The sequence below is a fragment of the Siniperca chuatsi genome, linkage group LG10 (assembly GCF_020085105.1).
Source record: "Siniperca chuatsi isolate FFG_IHB_CAS linkage group LG10, ASM2008510v1, whole genome shotgun sequence".
In the NCBI taxonomy this organism is placed as follows: Eukaryota; Metazoa; Chordata; class Actinopteri; order Centrarchiformes; family Sinipercidae; genus Siniperca; species Siniperca chuatsi.
In genome coordinates, this window is record NC_058051.1 from 15,758,833 (window position 1) to 15,776,858 (window position 18,026).

At 44.1% G+C, this 18,026-nt stretch overlaps 1 protein-coding gene across 5 annotated transcripts; it reads left to right on the forward strand.

Moving 5' to 3' along the window:
* The first annotated feature begins 375 nt into the window (after window positions 1-375).
* Window positions 376-16,581, forward strand: fignl2 (fidgetin like 2). Of its 5 annotated transcripts, XM_044209639.1 has the most exons (4): window positions 376-552; window positions 2,158-2,298; window positions 11,886-13,542; window positions 13,614-16,581. In XM_044209639.1, the coding sequence occupies exons 2-4, from the start codon at window positions 2,274-2,276 to the stop codon at window positions 13,831-13,833; spliced, it is 1,902 nt and encodes a 633-aa protein (XP_044065574.1). In that variant the 5' UTR covers window positions 376-552; window positions 2,158-2,273; the 3' UTR covers window positions 13,834-16,581. The 5 variants fall into 5 exon arrangements, with proteins under 5 accessions (XP_044065574.1, XP_044065570.1, XP_044065571.1 ...); XM_044209635.1 differs by having other exon boundaries at window positions 377-552; window positions 11,886-16,581; XM_044209636.1 differs by lacking the exon at window positions 376-552 and adding an exon at window positions 3,997-4,193 and having other exon boundaries at window positions 2,161-2,298; window positions 11,886-16,581.
* The last annotated feature ends 1,445 nt before the right edge of the window (window positions 16,582-18,026 follow it).

An 18,026-nucleotide genomic window follows, 5' to 3' on the forward strand; every position in this document is an offset into this window, starting at 1 on the left:
CTGCCGCAGCCTAAGCACACTACACACATTCAAATGAATGGAAGGACTGGCGTTTTCACCGCAACGCCTGATTTGGTGTGAATATAGCCTTAATCCTCCCAGGGCAAACCAAACTTACCCTGGTCATTTCCCTCCAACCAAAAACTCTCTCTCTCCACTGTCCTCTGTGTCCAAGCTTCAGTATGATCGCCCTCTCTCTCCTTCAGAGCATGATTGGTCAGTCCCCCACCCTCTCTGCTGCCCTCCCCTCCTTCTCTCTCTCTCTCTCTCTCTCTCTCTCTCTCTCTCTCTCTCTCTCCCTACTTAAATACTTTTAGCATAAAGAGAGAGAAGGAGGGGAGGGAGAGGGGGATGGGAGATCCATGGGGGAGGGGAGCTGAGTGCTCACTCTGTTGTCACAGGCCAGAGAGAGAGAGGGAAGGAGAGAGAGAGAGTTGAGTTGTGTCCCATATGTGGAAAAAAAGCATAGCAGTGCACACACACGAGTCTGGTCTGCTCCAGGGATTATCGTAGCGCTTTCAGATCTGATGAAGGACATGCAGGCATGAATAGGTAAGGCTGCCTGTCTTCTCTGTGTTGATCTGCTGTCATAGCCCGCTGCTTTCCCTGCTGTTTGACTTGGTTCCGCTGGCTGGCTGAAGCTGGAAGAGGGCTGGAGCTGAGCGTTTTTTTGCAGCAGCTCTCCTCTTTGGCCACTGACCATGAGACACTTCACTGAGCAAACCAAACCTCCTAACTCTGCATTCTCCTTTCAGCCTCTCTCTGAACTGTGCAAGGACAGGGCTGTGTTTGTGGAAGCTGTGGTTTGCTGCTATAGCAAAGTTAGTTATTCTGGGCTGAGTGTTAAAAGTTGGCTGTCAGTTAGAGCAGAGGGCGTCATAGTCAGAGGCAGTGTTGTACGTGAAGCCTGTTGGTGTCCACGGACAGCCGTGTGGTTAGCGCGTAATTTCTCTTCCATGTGAATTGTATATGAGTGAATGTAATTTGGTTACTAACGTGTTGTTTGTTTTTATACATACTAAGAAAGATAAAGTCTCTGTAATAATGTGCTGTAATTATGTGCAAAAGCAGTAAATGTCATTAATGTTGCATTCTTACTGTTAAATACTGTTAAGTTGTTTTATATATTTAGAGATTGTATGATGTTTTGCTTGTGATTTTGTTTTTTCAATAGAGTAGCTCCACATTTTCTTGGATAGATGAACTGTATATTTACAGATACATTTACATGTTTATTTGTGTCTAAAAATGTCTTCACAGATTTAAAAAAAAAACTGGAAGACAATTTCAGTTATCTCTATTGTTTTTACATTATATTTTTTAAGCATCCAATGTCGATAAAAACTGTGCTTTTTTGTCCAGAGAATGAAGAAATAACCCAAGCGGCTGTTATGAAAAAACAAACATTTTTAGACAGTTGTTTTAATCTCATGGGTTTGCTTAGAGAGGTGCCTCATGTCAGAATAAAACAATAAATACTGGAGGATTAAACTGTCTTTAATCTGTGCATGATTAAAATATGATATTTATAACTCAAACCAGAATTGAGATAGACTATATTTCATTTTGCCTTACCTTTGAAAATACATAGTGGGTTAAATTCATTTGTTTTGTGAAAAGTACGATTTAAATTTTCAGTACACCTCAAACAGAGGTGTAATAATTTTTTAGATAACTTTAAAAGTGAAACTTAGTCATTACAGGAAACATTTTTGCCTCTGCATTTTGCTTATGAAGCTCCAAAAGTGTTTGGTTAGCTAAGAATTCAGTCTTTATTGCCCCAGTGCACGGAGCAATGGTATGCATGAGTCTTTTTGTGAGGCAGATTTAGAAAGCCCTCTTTAGAGGCTGAACGCAGCTTCACAATCAGCTTAATGCCTGCCTATAATGAATACCGTTGTGTGCGTCAATTTGGCAGACCATGTGTGTGTGTGTGAGCTCTGTTTTTGTTACACTGATAGGGTTCTCAGGTTGGTCAGTAATTCTATCATACTCTGGGTGAATACTGGTTTGTGTGTGTGTGTGTTTAGGTTTGTGTTGCCGTGTGAGCTTGTGTGAAAGGGTTGGTTGACATGTTTGTCCAGACATTGTGCAGCAGCCTGTAATTGCCTCACCCCTCTCTCTCTCTCTCTCTCTCTCTCTCTCGCTCTCTCTCAGGGCTGTTCTGTTGTCAGTGCGAGCTCATGCAAGTGATGGACTACAGCCGGACGGACGCTAACCTTAGCTGGCATTCACAAAACAGCATTCCTCCCTACTGAGACCAGCTACACAGAATGCTGAGTCCTATTGTCCCCTATAGTGAGTACACTACACACTTCTTTCTCTCTACCCTATGTCACTCTGAACAGCCCCACTTGACTTAGTTGGACTTTGCCTGAATCAATGCCCCCTCCAAAAATAAGCTGGAGTGGACATTGTGTTCTGTAGTTTGCAAACTGAAGGGAAAATGCGCAGGTAACTGTGAAAAATCCTCAGTACAGAAACCTGACTTTTTCCTTGACGTGCACTGTGGAAATGCTAAACCCTGGGCACTAGCCCTGTCTGAATGTTTCATCACCAGGCGGAAGACACAGATGGGGGAAGGAAGAGGGACAGAGGGAGGTTGGAGGGCTGATGGTTTAAGCAGCAGAAACCCCTTGGCTCTGCCAGTGTCATTTTACCAATACAGCTCAGGACTTTCCACCACCCACGCTGCCTCATGCTCTCCCAACCTTTTTCCCATCTCTGTCTTTTCTCCCTTCAATGCTGACCTAATAACTGACGTGTCCAGTTTTGGCCTCCCTACTTTGCACCCTCCCACCAGGTTTCATTTGAGTCCAGTGCTCTGGCTCTCCAAAACAGCATTGTTTGCTAGCCAGCATGGGGCTGCCTCTGTGGCCTCGGCCTCAAGAGTCCCTTTTTCCCAGCTCTTTAACTCACGTCAAAGGAGCATTATCGGCATGACCATTACAAGAAAAGAGGGAGAAATCAAACAGAATGGTTAATTTGAAAAATATTACTTCATAATGGATGGCAAAAACTTTGAATTTGTTATCTTATCCAAAAAATGGATTGCAGAGGCTGTGTAAGGCAAATGTGTGGGTGTGAGAATTCAAACTCGACAAAACAGCCAGATTAAAGCATCATGAGCGGATGTTTGACAGTAACCATGACACTTTGTTTGCTTTTTGTAAATTTCACCCTTGAAATAGCCAATGTTATTATTCGACCACTATTCAGATGAATGGAATTTCGAATTGTTGCCAGCCAAACAAATAGTTGACCTTATGTGTTGTTATGAAAAACATCCTCTCAAGTGGCTCTTGGTTGATTTAACGTCAGTTCTCCCAGAACATGTTGTGTTTTTTCCCAATAAAAGCTGTTTATTAGGCTCATTGCTCAAATATAACTGATGGACCATTAATTTGCAAGAGCATGCATGCTTGTGCTATTTTCCATCAAGACCTGTTAATTTGGTCGTTCCATCAGCTCCCTGCACCCTGTTAGTCCGTACTGACTGAACGCACTCTCCCTGCTGCCTAAGTGAACAGCACGTCCAAGAATGTCACAAACTGCTGGTGGAATAGTTAGCATGCCTTCAGTGACGGCACACTGCTGGTCCTTCATGGGAATCTTCCCTTACACTACGTACTAGCCTTTGTGTGTGATTTTCTTTTATGATCAGGTTGCACAATGCTGGTTTTCATCTGCTCTGCCCAGCAGCTTGATGGTTTTCAGGGTAGCTCTGTTCTTCAGAGCTTCTGCAAAACAGTTTTAGTTAAAGACTGTAGTCATGATTCTGCTGAGCAAACATCCGACTGTGAGGGACTTTGCATATGTGCAGGACATGCGAAGACTCTCACCTCCATGGTGGAATCCCCTTTGTGGGAATGTGGAGCATTCCCGCTTCCCAACGCTACTTCTGAATCCTGCTGTAGGCATTTCTGCCCCTGCAGAAACACATGGTGACACATGGTTAGGGCAGGTCCACTCACCAACACACTTCTTTGTTATCAGGACTCCTCTTACAAAGATTCCACATTCAGCCAGTGTCTGTTTCATTCTTCCCTGGCGTGTCCGGCCTTGGTCCTCGTCTCCGGCCAGTCCAGAGGACTTCAAGGTGGGGCGAGCAGCCACAGCCGGACCTGAGAAGAAACCTGAGAGAGATTCCAGGGGCCATGGATACTCCTGGAGGGATTTGGTGCAAAGAATCTGTAATCTGCACTTCAAACACACTCTTAAATCAGTCCCAGGCCGCCAACCCAGGAGTCCCCTAACTCTTGTTGCTGGGGGCCCCCGCTGGTGTAGCAATACCTTTTCTTTTAAAACAACACACACACACACACAGACAGAGAGAGAGAGAGAGAGAGAGAGAGGGCAACTACACACAGGAGTCTAGATCTGGCAGTTTTTATAGCTCTCCTCTGATTGACCCCTCTCCTTTCTCTCTCTGGCTGTGTTTTTATGTTTTGTGCGAGTGTCTTTGTGAATGACTCGACTAAGTCATGGAGTAGTTTGTATAGAAAAAAGGAGTAGATCTCATCCTGGCCCCTGAAGGAGCAGGTTCGAGTGCTGCGCCACCGTCTATCCCTATTGTAGGCAGAGTGGTATGAGTGGTGCAGTGGAGGGGCCTGTGAGGCCCTTTAGTAAACACACAGCCTGCTAAAGTGTGTGTGAATAAGAGCCGGGATCATTAGTGCAGGGTGTGAATGGGCTCTAATTAGCCCCCAGTGTGTGTGTGTGTTGTTGTGTATATGTGTATATGTGTGTTTGCATGCGTCTGTGTCCACAAGAAAAGGTTAGAGACCCAGGGCCCTGTGAGTCCACTGGCCCTGTGCTCTGTCTCTCTGAGGGTTCATCAGCTCATTAAGGAGACCTCCCGTTAAGGGCCCAATTAAGAAGCAAGGTGGTGAGGCTCATTTGGATGGCAACACTTCACTGGATTCCTGAGGCAGCAGAATTCAGAGCTCGACAATGAGTCACAACGTCTTTTCACACCAGCACAGCTAATTAGTAAATGACTACACTTGAGAAATAACATACTTTAATCGTTATGCCATTAGGTGTTTGCAGTGCAGTGATCATAAAATGCACTGCCATAGAGGGAAGTGTGGCTGTTGAATATATTGAGCTTTCTCTAATTTGTATGCGTTCTAACAGAAAACAACTAATCCTAGAGCTGTCCATGTGCTGAGAGTATATGCTGGGAGCACAGAGGGGCCAGGGGATTTAGACTGAAAAGAGGGAATGCAACATGCTTACTGGGAATAGGGAGAATAAGAGAGGTGGAGAAGCAGAGAAATTGGGAAAGGAGATTGCAAGGAAAAGATGGAGCTGAAGAGGGGGAGATAGAACAGAGATTGGGCAAGTGAGACAGATGGAAGGGGTGATTGGTCATCACAGAGCCTTAGGACAGCTGTTCTTTGATATATTAGTGAACACAATGACCTAAAGCCAGCCCGCAGTCAGAAAATAGGGACCCTGTTTTTCTTGAAGGGGAGGGGGGGTGGACAGGGTTCTGCCATTTGTGGACGTGCGTTAGCAGGCACGGGGGATGGGGGAGTTGTTTCTAAAATTACGAGCATGAAGTGACGCATCCAACAATTATTCCGAAAGCTTTCTAGTTTTGGAGAGCGCTGAGAAAAGGGCTGTAAAATAAGCACATTCTCAGATGGGAATTTGCTTTTTGCTGCACTATCATTAGCAATTCTAAACATGTTTGTCAATTAATCAATGTTTAACAAATGCCATCAAGTAGTTTGGCTACTGCTCCTCTCCATCTACCCTGCAAAACAACAACTTTTAATGACACTCTGAATATTCTTTCACCGCTAATGAATTGGAGATTTATCACATAGAAGCTTGTTTTATTCTGTTTATTGACTGGTTTTGAACAATAATTGTCATTTATCCTAACTATATTTTATTACAGACAAGGGCGGTATGATTTTATTATTCTGTTTTCTGCATATCTTCAAAATACTCAATACAATGATGTCATATTGTCCTTCTCTTCTAATAAAACCATATTAGCTTCATATGCTGACAAAAACTATTCTGACAGCTGGCCTGAAACATCCCCAAAGGGAGATGAAACAAAAAATAGTGTAAGTCAAACAGTCATTCTGATACATGGAGTACAGATAGCTGTATCCACATTAAAAACAAGGTACAGAGGGAGAGAGAGACACACACAGAGGACATCCCTCAATGCCACTGCAGGAGATAGGCTCCTTTCTCCTGGGATTGGACTGGTGAGGCGTGCTTGAAAAGAGCTGCGTCTGCTCGTGCTCTGGGCAGCAGGTGTGAAAACTCCCCACTAGAGCTCCAGCACTCTTCTGTTATTACATCTTTTTAGGGCCGTGAAAGAGGGAGCAGATGAGCCAGAGGGAGTGAGAGGCAGAGTGGGTGTGTGGGATTGTGTTTCTTTTGATTGATAGCAGCCCTGTGACTAATGCATAGATTTAAAATAATTTTCCCTAGCAATGCCAAATTATGCATGTCTGATAAATTATGATCCCTGTTGTCCGGTGTGTGCATTATCCTTGTCTTAAGGCGCTTTGGGAAGGGTCTCAAGGACTGACCTCGCACTTCCTTTAACAGCTTTTTGGTGATAACCCACACGATAACAGAGGCTATTCAGCATCTGTGGGGTAATATATTCTACGAGGTAACTTGACATTTTGCAAGATGAGTATAGTAAAACATACATAATCCACAATATATGTGAAGAATTCATCATAATTTTTTTAATGCTGGTACAAACTGTTCAAGATAAACTGATAAAATGTGTATTTCATTCTAAAGTGCGTGAACATCCAGAGACAATTTTCCACTGTCTCCACCTGCCACGTTGTAAAATGTGGCTGGCCTCTCAGATTGGTGTTTTTATGACAGACCAGGTAGTATGCAGCGGCAGGACGGCCACAGCCTAGTGAGAATGTCCTGCTTGATATTAGTGTCATAAATCACAATGAACTTGAGAACAGAGGACTTAAGGGGCTTCAAGAGTGAACGTCAAATCAAGATAACAAACTCTGATAAATAACAGATACTGATTGCTGATGCTTCTCCCTTTGTACACCAAACTCAGTTCTTGATTGTTTAAAGCATTTTATTGGATATGTCTAAAATGCATGGAAGTGTTTAAAGATTCCCGAAGAAAGTCATCATTTCTTCTACAAATTTATGTCCAGCAAGCAGGAGTTTCATCCAATAAGTCATTGATCAGCTTGCACTCACTGAATACATAACTGATGCAGTCATAAGAGCATCAAGTTTATGATTTATCAGCACAAATATAGTGTCTATCACACAGAGTGCCCTACTCTCCACTTTCTGTCATTCCCCTTTGGTACGGCTGTGTGCCTTTTATTGTAACTGCATTCATTTGAAGCTTTTCTCTTTAAAGTGGCTGTTTCTGAGATGTTGTCTAAATTCAATCCCTGACATACTGCCACAACAGCCGGAGCAGCATTCTCAAAATAATTTGACACTGCCCTCTGCAATGTTTTGTTTAGAAGTATTGAAAGAATTTTGTTTTCGGCATAGAGTGAATTCACACCCTAGAATTTCTTTCAACATATTTTACCTCCTTGTTGAAAAGACACAATGACCCTTTTACTGTAGAGGTCTTTGGGGCTAGCAGATTCATTTGGAGCAGAAAGAGCGGTTTGGCTGCTCAGTTTCTCCACAGAAAATTTATCATGACTTTCGGAACAACTTTTTAATTTTGCGGTAAATGCTTGCCTTTTTTCTTGGTGTAGTATGTTTTGTAATTGTGAAGTTGACCAGCTAAGCAACCATCTCCAGGTCTGCATCATGAAAGCTCTTGTTATTAATGTTGTATAAGAAATTAGGAACAGAGGATCACAGGATTAATAGATCTACGTACAAGCACATTGCTCTCCCTGATGCTAGTAGTTTTCTCTGGTCAGTGGGTGGGGATAGAGCTCAGCCCTGAATAGAGCCCTGATTGGATTGATCCACAGCTCTCTTGTTTACAAGCGGCCTCTTCACAATCGGCACAGTTTAATAGCATGCTGTCCCAGAAGGGTTGTTGCATCCATGTCTGTTTTGTTCCTCGGGGCAGTGCAAACAAAAGTGCCGGGAAGGGAGAAGGGGAAAGCAACCTCAGGGGAGCTGTGAAACGGCACTGGAGCCGTCCACCTCTGGGCTTCCTGCCAAGATAACGTTTCACCTCACCCACTGATACTTCTTTTATAGAAAACCACAACACAGTCTAGAGCACTACCAGCCTTTATCGGTCAAAAGCTACTTCGGTTTCACCTAGTCAACATGAGATTCAGTGACTTTGTAGATGGCAGATTTAAGCATTTGAGGGCAGAAATCACAAATGAACCTAACAGACTCCCCATCAGCCATAAGTGGTCTAATTTTAGGGCCTCTTCAAAGTAAAGCTGGTTTCTGCTAAAGAGAGCCGTGCCACTGTCTTCATCACACACTCCTACAATAGGATGCAGCTCACACAGGTCCCTCAATAAATCCCAGGCTGACACAAAAGCTGTCAGTTGACTGCTGCTGAATAGATTAATAAGATTTCCATAATTAGACAGGCCCCTGACAATAGGATCCTTCAGGCTTTGTCTCAGGGCCAACTGGATTGTCCGAGCCGCGCACGTCTGCTGGACGGGCGTCCACCACAATGGCCGCACAGACAGTAAGGCGTTCAGCAGAAGAACATCTGTCTCTCCTGGGGCCAAGAACATGCGCACGCGCACACACACACACACACACACACACACACACACACACAGTGGGAAGTGTCATATGCACACACACACAAGGTTCTTATCAACCTCCTTGCAGAAGTAAGGCCATCGGTCAATAGAAAAGCAGTCACATATTTTTCTATACTTAACTTGTTCATCACAACAGATTTCTGTTTACCATAAATTCAACAGTGCAACTGATAAAAATAAAATATATTAAATACTCTTCCAACCCAATTGTCACTGGATTACAGAACAGCATTACTTAGTTTGACAACGGCAACAAAAGCTTCCAAAATAATTGAATGAAGACAATTTTTAAAACATTTTTTTATTTTAAAACATACTGATGTCCTTGTCCATTCTTAACATGTGTGTTTTTTATCGATAATCTTCCTCTGATATGAGTAAGATGAGTTGACGGGGGGTGTGGCAGGAAAGGGAAATATCATGATATAAGTAAAGGTTGCAGCATGAATATTCGCATCTGGGTTACAAAATTCACAAATTATATTAGCAGTGTATTGTCTTTTTTCTATGTTGTATAAGATAATTTACAATCTAGCATCGTATCGAAACATATATTGAAGTTAATGATTGCACTACTACCCACAGTATGTCCACATTGTCCTGATTTCCTACTTCTAATCTTAGCTTTCTTCCTGCCCCTCCAGTGAATTAATTTACATGATGGCTCTGATTTAAGCAGAAGTGTAGATTACAGCTTGCTCAGTTTATTGTGGATAGCAGCTACTGCTCTAAAAACCATAATCCAACAGAAGGCAAGATCTAATTACATGGAAACGGCTAAACTGCTCTGCTGTTTTCATTGGGGTGAATAGCATCTAACTCACTGTGTACATACATAAAGCATTACAGAGTATAATGCACTTTTTTTAAAAAGACTTATAGAAAGCAGTTACTCTCAGATTTAGCAGTGAATTAGTTCTTCAGGTATGAGCAGCTGGTCATTACGTTGGTCAAGGGAGTAGTGTGAGAGTCTATTCCTTATTGGTGCTACTCTAATGATGGAGTGGACAGCAGTTAGCCCGCCTCGCTGAGTCCTCTAATGTCCGCTCCAGTCCGCTTAGAGAGGACGAAGCGCCTGCTGTCCACTCTTTTCCCTCCCTCCATCCCTCCCTCTTCCATCCCTCCCTCCCCGCTGCAGGTTTTATGAGCTCCCCTGGGCTCTCATCCATCTCTGTCACACACAGGCCCCATTATTGGGGCTGCTCACAAACTGGTTGGGCTGCAGATGGAAAGGGCCTGTAGGACATATATGGTTTCTGCAGCTCGGACAAAGACCTGCAAGTCAGACCACAAAAATATATGGTCATCTGGGTGTGGACAAGACAATGTCTTCAGCATGTTTGTAAAAATACAAGGGAACAGAGTGTGAGAATGTTCCTTTACATCTTCTTGCGGTGGGTGTGTGCTTGTGTGGGTTGACTGAAGATTAGGGAAGCACTTGAACTGGTTTTGGCCATTGGGAACTCAGTGGATTTGAATATGAAGGACATGATAATCCAACGGCCATCTGGTCTGCTGGTCTCATCTGACTGAATAAATAATGGCATAATCTGAAAACACACATGGGGAGGTTTGGAAAGTGGGTAAAGAAAGAGGCCAAAGTTTAGGAGTGAGCTAGAGAGCAGGAGAGCAGCAGCAGAATCACAGACTGTGGATATTGAGATTTGATTGAAATGGCAATAAGAAGCCTGGCTCCACACACACAGACAGCCATGAATAATGAATCATCAGGCATCCACTGAAGGAAAGGCAGAGAGGCCAGTAATGATGGCTTTTGCCATATTATTCCTTTTTACCTCCCTGTTTCTGGCTGGAGTAGTCCTCACCTCAGGGTAAATTGTGACAGTTCAATAATGCCAAGCTATGTGTGGAATGTCAAGCTAATGCCTCGGCAAGAGGCAGTGCTAGTCTTCATGAAATAGACGATGCTATAACTATCATATTGTGATATATCTGGCAAATATACACATAAACATACTCTTAAATATGAAAATTCACAGTTGAACATAAAGAAACGCTATAAAATGGGTGTGAGAGGGTAAATCATCCAAACACTAAAACTGAGCAGATGCATTATACATTTGGCCAAAAGAAGTTGTTAGCCTGCCAAGCATATGCATGTTCCACACATTTCAAATGCAATGCCAGTCGAATATTTTATTTAAAATAAGACCTTTGCATGACGTGACATGGGGGGGGGGGCTCTGCGATGTGCTTGGTGCGTAGCAGCCATGATCAATCAGACCTCAGCCAGTGCTGAAGTCAGCCAGAGGAACAGACATTCCACTTTCCCAATGTTCCATGGGAGACTGTGCTGATGAATAGCACACTATGCTGCAATTCCAAACCCAACCCCCTCTTTCTTTCTTTCTTTCTTTCTTTCTTTCTTTCTTTCTTTCTTTCTTTCTCACTCTCTCCACACCACTGTCCACGCACACGCACACACACACACACACACCCTCTTTCCCCTCTCCCTCCCTCTGTCCAGCCAGCTACTGGGCCTTTGGAGCTCTGTTGTACTGCGGGTGGGTGGATTGGTGGGTGGTAGGTGGGGGTGCAGGGCGGAGAGAGCAGGCATTCAGAGCAACATGCACGGTGAGATAACAATAGCTCCTCTGGGAGACCTGCAGATCTTAGCAGTACGGGGAATAGTAGTGGGATCTTATCGCTACTCCAGCATAAGCTGGGAAACTGCAAAACAACACATCCAACCTACCAACCTGCTTTCACTTTCTTTCTTTCTGCTTCTTTCTCTTTCTCCCTCCACATCCCCTTTGCCTTCCTCTCTGGGAAATTTGAGCCCCTTCTGCTAACATGCATGATGGTAACACTGAAAAAGATTCCTTTCCAAACAGAAGAAAGGCCATTTCTTGTCACTGACTGCTTGGAGAGTAGGGCCTCAGACCATGTGTCACTGTGTACAGGATAGTGGGAAAAACAGTCATAGAAGAGTGTCTAAACTCACTGCACTGTCTAGGAATTAATTGATAAAGATGCTATATGGACCGAAATGGATTCATTTCATGATCACAAAGCTCTACAAGTTCTTTAAGATATAACCTCTCCAACACCACCAATATCTTATTTATTAATTGTAATTAGAGGAAATTATGACCTGGTTTCCCTGTTTGTTTCTTTTGTCAGGTCTGTTAAAGATGCACTGGAACCCAGAGCATGCCCAGCCTCTCAGCCAGTGGCCTGAGCAGCACCTGGACGTCTCTTCCACCACCTCCTCTCCAGCCCACAAGTCGGAATTGTACGCTGGCCGCAGCCGCAGCTCCTATAACTACGCCTGGGCCAATGACGACATCTCTGCTCTCACAGCCTCCAACCTGTTAAAGCGCTATGCTGATAAGTATGTTGGCGTGCTGGACTCACCATATGATCGGCCACCTACTGTGGGCACCTACCCAGAGCCAGGGGCCTTTGGTGGGCTCAACGGCCAGAAGACTGAGCTGGAGTCCTGGCCACTGACGCACAGCACTGATGCCTCCTATTCCCTGGTTCCCACTGGAGGCCATGACAGCCTCTCAGGATCCAAGGCTGTAGCCACATCTGCTGGCCCTCCAGGGGTTGGCAGTGTGTCGGTGGTAAACAGTAACCTCTCAGACTCTGGCTATAGTGGCAGCAGCTCCTGCAGTGGCTCCAACGAGTACCCCTCTAGCTACAATGGCACCTATCTTTCCTCAGGGTACTGTCCTCAACCCAGTGCAGCACTTCCCCCTGCCTCCCTCCACACTCTCCAATCCACCCCCGCTCTGGTGCCCAGCTATAGCCCTACCACACCTGTCTATAACTACCCCCCCAGCACATACCCTCCCCAGACCAGCCTTGGTCCCAGCTACAGCCACCCCTCTGCAACTTACCTGCCCTCAGGTCTACCAACTCCTACTCCCATTCCTTCAAGGCCCACAGTGGTAGGAGGCAGCTATAGTTACCAGAGCACCAACCTTGGGACATCTGAGTCTGGAGGGACATTAAAAAGAAAAGCATTCGAGATGAGTGTAGAAGAGGATGTGAGCGGGGACGGGTCTCGTTACAGGAAATATAGCTATGACCCCTTGAAGGCTGGGGGAAACTCACCCTACAGTGTGAATGACAAAACAGAGTGCCGGGCAAACGGCTTCAGCAGTTCAGGCAGCACAGACCCTCAGACCTTCAAGCCCAGTAAGCCCTCCTCCCAGCCCCTGGTATCTCCTCAGTATGGGGCAGCAGGGGAGTACAGCCCTCCAGCAGGCATGACAGGGGAAAATGGCGTGGCGGAGCAGGGTTTCATCCAGCAGCAGCAGCAGCAGCGCTCCCAGGCCCACAAACGCTCTCCATTGTGTGCTCCAACTGTGAAGAGCCCAGACCCCCAACTGTTGGACCTTGTCAATGGGGAGTTACTAGACTGCAGCCCGGCACTGGGTTGGGGCGAGCTGGCTGGGCTCACCCATGTCAAGGCTGCCCTGGAGGAGGACCTTCTGTGGCCCGTGTTGAGGCCCAGTCCAGTGATGCGGCCACCAAGAACCGTCCTGCTCTTTGGCCCCCGGGGAGGGGGTAAGACTACGTTGACTCGTTCTTTGGCTTCACAGCTGGGGGCTTCCTTCTACCGGTTGAGTGGAGCCATGCTGGCCTCTAAAGGGAAGGCTGAGGCAGAGTACATTCTGGGGTCTCTTTTGCAGGTGGCAGGGGCACGGCAGCTCTCAGTGGTGCTGCTCAGCCAGGTGGAAGCCATGGAAGAGGAGGGGCTGAGGCAAACACTGCTGACCACCCTGGAGAAAGCCCAGGTGGGGACCACAGGTCTGGTGATTCTTGTATGTGCCACTGGCAGGCCAGATCTGCTGCAAGATGCAGTTCATCAGAGCTTTGCCAAGCGGTATCACGTTGGCCTGCCAGATGTGGGTATGCGCAGGCAGGTGCTGCTGCAGGCGCTGTCACCCCAGGGCTGCAGCGAGAGGGAGCTGAGCGCTGTGCTGCAGCGCACAGAGGGCTTCTCAGTGTGGGAGCTGCTTCAGCTCAGCCAGCAGGCACTCTCCTCAGCATCCTCCCCCACTGGGGCCATGCATGGCCTCCCCACATCCTCCAAACCCCCAGCCTTCACAGACTTTGAGAATGCCTTCTGCAAGGTGCGCCCACACACCACCACAAAAGAAATGGACACTTGTATAGAGTGGAGCAAGATGTATAACCACTGAGAACGCAGCCAGTCACTGCACTCGGACTGCATTACGACCCTGTCTTTGCTTTGATATGGCAAGCCAAGGGAATGTATTGTTGTTGTTTTGTAATTACAGATTATGCAGCCAACAGAGCCAGAGAAGCTCATCAATACGAGAGAGCTGACAAAGTTGTTTTACTGGCAGAAGCATGCCATGGTGTGCTGTTTTTGTTTTCATATGAATATCCGCAATATTTTATTTTCCCAAAGAAAAGGAAGATGAATAGGCCTTGTTGAGTAGGGTAGTGTATTAGTCTTTTGGCCAATGGGAAAATCAGATTATATACTATTTGGATACTCTCAGATATCCTGATTAGCCTTGGTCCAGGACAAAATCAATTATTTGTTGCTAGGTGACGTGGTCCAAGATTATGGATAATCAGGGTTTGGAAAATCCCCCCTTTGACTGCTACTCTCAGGATCCTATTTATTGCAAGTCCACTTCCATGTTATGCTAATGTTGATTTAGTCATTGGATTGTCACTAATTATTCAGTAAGAAGGGCTTGGGATCAGCAACATTTCAGCAAACCACAGTTTTTGACCAAAAACACGTCAAACCAAATGCATAATCAGCAGTGAGGGTTGTTATATTTCTCAAAACAGACTGGTTCTCAAAATCACAATAAATGACTCCTTCTCAATAGCTTCCCACCAAATCAAAACAGTTAGTATTTACTATTCCGGGGAAAAAAAGAAACTCAAATGACTTTTATTAAATCCAAACATTTTGCTGTCCTTCCCAGGAGTTCAGTATTTCAAGTAACGCCGTGCAGTTACACTCGACATGTTTGGTTGTAGAAATACTTAACATGTATTTCCATTTAACTCACCAATAGTACTATATTCACACTTAAAATGGTACAATTCACGGACAACTTTCATTATTATTTTGGGGTTTTTGTCCTTAACTTCCACATACATTTGTTCTTGATCTCACATTCCTCATCGGCTGCAGTTTTCCTGAGAATCCAACTTACAGAACAAAATGTACCCACCTGCACAACCAGCTTCTCATACAGCGTGTCACTTACTCCTTTTGTTTTCTTAGTATGTAGTCTTGTTTGAAATGCTCAGGAAGAATTTCTTTACCTCAGAAATATGAAATTAAAGAATGTATGTAATCTTAGGGTCTTAGTAGAGAGTGGCTTGGAGCGAGATAAAGGACCGAGGAGAAACCTGACAGTCGTGTAATACCCACTACAGCTGGGCTTTTACCTCGGGAGAGAAACTTGAATATGCTACAAAGAGTAACATTGAATGTAATTCAGGTATTTCAAAGGATATTTGATGCCATAAATCCATGTATTATTATATATGAATATATAAATATGTTTTCTTTTCTGTTCTCTTATCCTTTATTTTTATTGTAGTTTATGGTGGAGTGATGATTGTCTTCAAGAAATGCTATGTAGAGTACAGAAAATATTCCTTTTTTGTTGGACAAACTGCTTGCAGATCTCTGTGTTATTTAGTGTTTACATATCCTGTATATGCATGTCTGCTGTTTATAGTTTTATGGCTGCAAAATATGATTTGAAAATGTCAATTTAATGCACACAATCATACATGTACACTCACAGTGACATCTGAGCACAAAATACCTTCCAAAAAGACCAAGCAAACCAAAACACAGATGCAAAAAAAGTTTAAAGAATAAGTCATTGTATGTACCTTTCAGCAAATCCCAAAGTCTAAAAACTCACAGTTAATGTGTACATATTGTGGATGAACCCAACATGTAGACAATCCAGACAAATCTCTCCTTTTCCACCAGTCCTACAGTTCTGTTTTAACAAGCTGGAAAAACCCGGTCACTGGACTGCAGGTACAGAGGTCGTACGTATTAGACTGTTGCCATGGTCCTGAGGAGGTATACACAGAATGATGTAATATTTCCTACTGCCCTTTCCCCCCTCTGTCTCTCCCTCCCTCCCTCCCTCCCTCCCACCCTCATCATTATTTTTCCCCTTTTCTTTCTCTCCCCAGTGCAATCTCATTAGATTGGATTGCCCTCGTGGCCATGTGGTGTTGTATCCTCTACCCACCCCCTTCTCCTTCTCCTTCCCTTATACCATTCCTCTGGAGTGGAAGTGGTCTGATTGATGTCCAGCAACCCTATATCACAGTGCAGCCGTCCCTCTCCAGCTGGTGGCTTCAGTCATGCCATGCAGCCAGATCAATCAGAGTGACCCCCACTGTGCATACTGATCACTGTCTCAGAAACTGAAAACACATTTACAAATTACAGAACAACCCCTGCCTCAAGCAGCACAGTCTAGATAATGCTAGCGATTATTCACATGTAGTTACAGAAATTAAATAATAATGATGACTTAGAGATAGAAATACAGCATTTTGATTTGTTGTTGTTCCCACTACTCCCGACAGTTTGTCCAACAAAACAAGCTTTTATTTTTTACATGTTTTGATCTGTTATCGCAGTAACTTTGTTCTTGGTTATTGTACATTTTCTACCTCATTTTTGCGGCATATTGTACATGAAAGTATTTATTTCATGTCTTTTTTGATGTCTGTTTTAAAAATGATAATAATGTTCTTGAACTGTAATGGTCTACCTCAGAAAAGACTGTATTTTAAGAGAAGAGTATCACACAATATTAAACAGAATTTGTCAGTATTGCACTGTGGTTATTTCTTTGTTTTTTTTCTCTGATTTCAGCAGTCAAGGGACTGCAATTGACCAGAGTGAAGAAATTACATGGTGGTGTCTCTGTATCTGTAGACTGGCTTGACCCCAATGTTAAGGTCACCACAGTTACTTAAACTGATGCTAAATCGTGTAACTTACAAACACACACAACTACATCACAAGGTTTTGGATTGACTCCAGACAGTAGCCTGTATAGTCAGCAGGTGAAGTCAATATGAAAAAAATATACAGGTACATAGTGGCTTCACGTGACGGTGTGCGGTTGTTAGTTTTGAAACAAGCATTATTGCAGTTGTTTAGGCTGTGTGTCGTGAGTGTGTATCTGTGTGGGGTAAAAGATTAGAACGAAGGGAAGCCTCATGCGTGTATGTGTATTAAAGATAGAAACAAAGACAGAGAATACTGTACATGTTTGGTGTGTCTATGTGCACATAAGTTTGCCGGCCTGCATGTACGTGTGTTCTTATGTGTGTTGCAGCTTCCAGAACAGCAACAGAAGCAGTGCTAGCACACCCCTGAGGCTCCAGGCCCAGCACCAGAGCACAGAGGTCCTTCATCCCTGTCACTTTCTGTAAACAACAGCTCGTCCCAGCGGCCTGCTCAGTGCTATTTCTGGCCTTTCCTGACATCTTTCAAAAACTCAAAACTAACTGAGAGAAGAAGTAAATCTGAGCAACTTTGCGCAAAGAAGTGAAAGTTTAGTCGAATTCTGAATCCTGAAACAAGTTCCATTGCTCCCCAGTTATGGATAGTGGTGTCAAAGCTGACTGAATCCCAGTAGAACTGTGGTGCTGGTAGTGTTGATGACAGAGTAATTAATTGTCTAATAATGATGCATAGCTTTGTTATAAGCACAACCTTGTGCAGTGGCTGCCCTTCATCCCCTGATGAAGGATAATTGTTTCTGCAGCTGTTTAAAAATTATTTCCTATCTTTTCCTGTCACAAACTCAATAACATAATCCACAGAACAACATAACCTTGCAAAGGTACAATAGACCATGTGAAAATGTTACATTGGTTCATGAGGAGTGGCTTATTTACATCTTACATGCTAATTTCACACTACAGATATGACTTGTTTTGACAAGTAAAAGATCTAATATTGAATACTACAAAAACAAATGAAGTTGTAAAGGCCTTTCCTCTACAGCGTGTTGGTATTGCTTTAAGAGGATTTGTGGTAATACATTTTTTCAAGTCCAAACAAAGACACTGAAATAGTAGTTCCTGCCTTCAATGTATATATACTTTCATGGTCTGACTTCCTGTGAGTCACTTTCCATCCAGTAAGTGACTGAAAACCAGTTTGTCCTTTTTGTCCTGAGTGATTCCTGTCCTCCAGGAAGTCAATCATTTTCTTCTCCCTGCTGATTGGAGGTAATTAGGCGGGCAGAGTTTGTAATTGGATAA

What these genes read in the sequence shown, in the direction of transcription:
- fignl2 (XM_044209635.1), top strand. Translation starts at nt 2,274, where the DNA reads ATGCTGAGTCCTATTGTCCCCTATA. An exon ending in GAGTCCTATTGTCCCCTATA is followed by an intron (nt 2,299 to 11,885) that starts GTGAGTACACTA and finishes TTCTTTTGTCAG; the next exon opens with GTCTGTTAAAGATGCACTGG.